The following is a 5,811-nucleotide window of genomic DNA, read 5'->3' as shown; positions in this document are numbered from 1 at the left end:
TCCAGGTGGGTGTTGCTTGGATCTGGCTGCTGTGCTCCACTTCTTTCTGCTGCAGGTGTTAGAGTTGAACCCTTTGTGTCTCTCTGTGAAGATGTTCTGTTCCTGAATCAGCTGGGTGAGTCTTGCCTCTAGCCTCTTTACAGGGAGTTCTGCTGAAGGGTTCCGTGCTGGGCCTGTGCTCTGGGTCTATTCAGGATCCGGAGGGCCCCAGGTCGTCTCACTCACTCGCCAGGCCTGCACTGTGGGTCTATTCAGGATCCCGCCAGGCCCTCGGTCGGTCGTCTCCCTCACTCGCCAGGCCTGCGCTCTGGGTCTATTCAGGATCCGGAGGGCCCCAAGTCATCTCACTCACTTGCCGGGCCTGCGCTCTGGGTCTGTTCAGGATCCCGCAGCCCAGGTCGTCTCACTCACTTGCCGGGCTTGCACTTTCCATTTCTTTTTTTTGACCTGTGAGATTATTTCTGATCTGATTTAGTCTATATTCTTCTGCAGTTGTTTCTTTACTTCAGATGTTATTATTTCAGAGATTTCAGGCATGTGGCTTCCAATTTCTTCTATGTTGATGTCTCCTGTGTTTATTCTGGGTGGGCTTGGGGCCTGAGGATGCATTTTGCTCCTTCTTTTTGTCATTTTCTATTTCAGAGAAAATTCTTTATTTCAATTTCTGTGATATGTTTTTGTAAAAGTTTGACAGTAGGTAGCTGTATCACCACAGCCAGAGCCTCTCTTGTAAAGATTCTATTTTTTAGGTATTTCTCCTGTGTCAGAGATTCTTGTTTTGTGTGTGTCCCATGATTATGTCTTCTGTATTGACTGAGTGAGATTTTGTTTTCTGTGTGCACTGTCCTCTGTCCTTCAGTGTAGGGCTTTGGTGAGGTTATTACCCAAGCACCTCTTGATATTAATACCCAAGGAAAAAGATGTGGTTAAGATGGCTTCCTATTTATAGTGGTACAATTAGCAATACTAAAAACAGCCAGTGAAATTTAGAAATTGACAAACTTTTGTAACAAATGGGTTTGTACTTTAGACCATAAGAGCAAACATTATAGCTGTGTAAAAAAGTAGATCTTAGCTTGGGAATCTGTATTTAAATTATTTCCCCTGAGTTCTGTCTAGACATCTCCTTTTCATGTACCTGTGGTCTCCCAAGCAGTGACTCCAGCTACTTGCTGCCATGCAAGGATGCTCCTGTAGGTCTGAGCCTTGGTCAGGGCTCAGTTGGGTCCAGAAATACAACTCAGTTCACCAGGTCTTGATCTGCTAAACTTGAACACAACTGGTAGGACCTGGCTGGAGTTTGTTTGCTGTGTTTGGCTCTCTCCAGATGAGCCCAGTCCAAGTAGACTGCTGGGCCCTGCTGGCTGCCAGTCTTGCAGCTCCTCCTGTTAGACCCACCAAAGTGGAGTGGGCCTGCTGTGCCGCTCTAGCTGCCAGTCCCCCAGCTCCTTCCCAGTAGGTCCATTGAGGTGGAGTTAGAATCTTGATTTTTATATGCCTTGGTTTAGATTTTTTTTTGTGTGTGTGTGTTTTTTAGGGAAGGGTCTACAGGGTGTCCAGGGTCTCACTACTAGATCAGACTCATAATGATCTTCCTGTTTACAGCCTTCCAAAACATGGGATTACAGGTGCATGCCACCATGCCCAGTTTCAATCGCCATCTCAGTGCGCCATAGGGATGGGGCCGGCACTTCAGGCCTGAGGATCGAATCCTAGCCCCTGTGCCTGCTTGCAGGGGCTTTATAGATTTGTTTTGGTTATGTCTATTTGGAATTCTATGTGCTTCATTTATTTGTGTGAAATTCTTTATTCATGTATGGGAACTTTTCTTTTCTTCTTCTTCTTTTTTTTTTTTTGCAGAACCGGGGATAGAACTCAGGTCCCTGCGCTTGCCAGGGAAGCGCTTATTCCACTGAGCCATCTCCCCAGCCCTTCATGTATGGGAACTTTTCTGCCATTAATTCTGTGAAGAGGTTTTTTTAATGGCTTTTGACCTATCTTCACCTTTCTCACTGATTCCAATCAATCTTATGTTGTTTTTCTTTGCTTTTCCTGCAGCTGATGGATTGATTTTTCCTGGTCTCTTCTGATTTTTAAAGTATCTTTTTCTTCTGTCATTCCTATCTTCTACATCTAATATTCTATCCTCACCTTCAATCTGTTGCATATAGTTTCAGTGGAGTTTCTGATATCCTACATTTCTGTTTGGATCTGTATCTATCACTGATTCTATTTCTTGTCTATGTTGGGCATGCATGATTTCCATCATTTTGCTGAGCTCCTCTATTTGTTTACCTGTGTTTGCTTTCATGTGTTTCATTTTGATAGTCATTTCCTTTTGCACCTTAGAGATTATTTTTTTCTATGGTCTCTTCCATTTTTTTCTTCTCTTTGCTGCTATCATTTCAGAAAGTTCTATTTGTTGTCTTCTGATTTCCTCTATCTCTTTGTGCTCTGTAGTTGTTCTGCATGGGCTGGGTATTTAGGACTGCATCTTCCTTCTTCATCTTGTCATTTTCTATTTTCTTTTCTTTTCTGTATTGATACTTACAGATTTCTTATGTTATGTAGCCTTATCACTGGTGTTGAGACTTTCTTCAGAGGGTTTTATTCCTCCAGATGTGGGGGTTCTTGGTATTTATGTTTATCCCAAGAACTTACCTTCCCAATATACTAAATCTAATGAGTTGCTATCAATTTGACTTACAGCCCATTCCTTTTGTACTGGACTATGCTGATGGTAATGACTCCTTATAATCACAGTGTTGTCATGGAGGAGGCTTGTTATAATATTTATGAAATACCTGTTTAGTTTAGTTGGCAATAACAATAGACTCAAGTACAGTCTGCATACTGACAAATTGTGGTAACTTTTAGTCTGATATTTATAACTACAGGAGAAAGGTCTACAGAAATATAATCAACTTATACCAGGAACTTGTATGCAACAATTTTTCACTTAGTAGAGTGATTGTATCCCATGAGGGGGTTCAGGAAGATGGGGGCAGGATGGAGAGATGAATGAGATTAGATGCACTAGCAACAAGGTTGGAGGGCACAGGATAATCATCCAGGTTTTATGTAATTATAGGACACAGGAGGGAAGGATTGAAAGAGAAGGCCTAGGAGTCATAAAAAGAAGAGAAAATGTTTACCTGCATGAAAGTATCATAGAATCAAGCAAGACAGTTGACAAAAAAGAAGTGAATGAGTAGAATTAAACAAAAACAAAGGTTAGAGATCATCTGTTTGCTTGTATTGCTAATATTGCAAGGGATATTCCTGTGCCTCTAGTTGCCTGTCTATCATGTGTGCTTTAGCAAAGGTTCTACTGTGTTGCTGGTGTTTCAGCAGTTTCTCCGAGCCCTGAGCAACACCAGTGGAGGGAGGGAGGAGTGAATCTCAGACTTCTTTCTAGCCACACTATCCCAGGTCAATGGAGGATGTGAGGAGCTCAACTCATACTCTTCCCACCACTCCAAGCAAGTGTCCTGGGTTGAAGGAGGAAGGGAAGAGCAGGAACTCAGATTCCTCCTTGGCCTAACAGTTCCAGAGCAATGGATAAAGGGAGAAGTGTGAACTCATATTCCTCTTGCCAGCCATGCTGTCCAGGACTTAGCATTTATTTCTTGAATACACATAATTTTTAGGAATGTATAGTGTCATTATAGAAGAACTCACTGTACTTTGAACTTACAACATATTTTTACCTGTGAAATTCAAAGAATTTTAGGGATAACTTTAAAAAATATTACAGTTGTACAAATTTATGAAGTATATTGTGAAAATTTTCTCCATGTATACTGTGTGTAATAATCAAGTCAAAGTAGTTAACATTTGTATTCCCTGAAATATTTTTTAAATTTTTGATATGCTTTTTAATGAAGAGAGAAAAGTGATTATAACATACAAATTGAAGGAGTGAGTGACAATACTTGGACTATTCAATTGTTAAGATTAAAGCAAAAATAAAAATTCCAAAATCAAAAATCAGCAAGAAAACCTCAACAGCCCCAAAGCCAAACAATCAATCATTCACTCACAATCAATAAAACAAATAAAAAATTAAACAAAATAATCCAGGTATCCCAAATTTTAATTTAGTACCTTCAACTACTAGTCTCTAGGGAACAACCCTTTCTTCCTTATTATGAAGAATTCCATTTGGATATGGTCAGTATAGCTATAAACTGAAAAGAGACCTAACAATAAAAACAGCCTGCTGAGAAGTTCTTTCCCTACCTCATTACCTGTTCTGTGTTGCCACTGAAGACTCCATCAAGGATAAAGTATGTCCAGAACAGTGGCCATTCACACTCAATGTTTTCAAATAGCTTCAGTTCAGCTGGCTCATAGTAGAGACGATTGGGATCCTAGTAATAACATAATAAAAAGTCTGTCTTATCACTCTGAATTTAGGCATGCATCTTTAGTTCAGAAATATTATAATATGGTCTGTCACTACTGGGAGTTCATTTCAGATAAGGCAGCACACATACATATTTCCCTTCTTTAGCAAGTACTCCATGAGATGACATATCTAGTGAACTCATGATAATAATAGCATCATAGGAGAGTATATAAAAAGACTGGTCTGCAATAAAGTTGAGTTTGGTTTTGTACTTTTTAAGTTTGAGGTAGTAGTAAAGTCTACAGATAAAAATGCTTAAAAGGCATATACAGATAAAGATTTAGGAACTGTCCTTGTAGAGTTAATACATGAAGCATAAATTATAGATGAGTTTTGTGGAAAAGTACTATGATAAAATGAGCAAACTGCCCAAGAATGTAATCTTGTTAAACCCTCAGATTAGGGTGAAGGAAAGACAGAAAGTGAAGAATCAGGCAAGGGTAGTATTATGGAAATTAAAATAAGAAATAATTTCAAGAAATCTTGGGGTAACAGTGATGTACTATAGAGAAGTGACAGAGTAAAAATTGGGAAAAGACAATTGGATTGATAATTTAGGGGCTTATGGTGATGTATCATACCATAATTATGTAGAATGGTAGAAGCAGAAATCATATTTGGGGCTAAAGAATAAAGTGGAAGACAGGAAATAGACCTTGAAGTAGGAGAGTTTGAGCTTGATTAAAAAACTGTAATGCCTCTGGAACATTTAAGGCTTAAACAATGTTTACATTGTAACATTTAATAACATTTAATTTTCCCCATTCATATTTCTGAGGAAAACTTTTGACTAGCAAAACAAAAGGAACTTAACTATTTAAAAAAATGATTTGGTACAGGGTCTCATTACACAGCTTGGACGCATAGAGGTTCTGTCTCTGTCTCCCCAGTGCTGGGATTACAATTTTTTTTTTTTTTGGCGGAACCGGGGATTGAACTCAGATATTTGGGCTTGCCAGGCAAGCCCTTATTCTACTGAGCCATCTCCCCGGCCCCCTAGTGCTGGGATTATAGGCATACACCACCACGCTGGGTTTGGGGCTGGCTCAGCACTCCAGTGGGGTGGGTGGGGCCAGTGTCCCATGTGGTACCTGGTATTGAACTCAGGGCCTTGCACTTTCCAGGCAGGTGTTTAGACTGCTGTGCTATCTCCTCAGTCAGGAACTTGCCTTTTTTTAAAGGTCAAGTTCTGTGTTAAACTAATCAACTGCAGAACCTAGAAGGTAGTACTATACTTTGGATTGGGTTTAAGTACATGCCTCAAGGTTTCATGTGTTGAAATTTGATCCTCATTGTGAGCTGTTAAGATAGTGGACACAATCTAATTATGGTTTTACATAATCTAATTATGATTTTTTATTTTTATTTTATTTATTTTTAAAATTTTATTTTATTGAGAA

General features: G+C 39.5%; 1 protein-coding gene across 3 annotated transcripts in view; it reads right to left on the bottom strand.

Moving 5' to 3' along the window:
• Phka1 (phosphorylase kinase regulatory subunit alpha 1) overlaps positions 1-5,811 on the bottom strand; it is a 191,536-nt gene that overhangs the window by 103,463 nt on the left and 82,262 nt on the right. For all 3 annotated transcript variants that reach the window (XM_023707093.1, XM_004646775.2, XM_023707094.1), the window contains exon 10: positions 4,251-4,373. In XM_023707093.1, coding sequence (XP_023562861.1) covers positions 4,251-4,373 — 123 coding nt within the window. The remainder of the gene's footprint in view (positions 1-4,250; positions 4,374-5,811) is intronic.

The sequence above is a fragment of the Octodon degus genome, unplaced genomic scaffold (genome assembly GCF_000260255.1).
Source record: "Octodon degus isolate 3935 unplaced genomic scaffold, OctDeg1.0 scaffold00280, whole genome shotgun sequence".
NCBI classification, from domain to species: Eukaryota; Metazoa; Chordata; class Mammalia; order Rodentia; family Octodontidae; genus Octodon; species Octodon degus.
The sequence above is the reverse complement of the archived record's forward strand: the minus strand, read 5'-3'. Positions and strand labels throughout refer to the sequence as shown.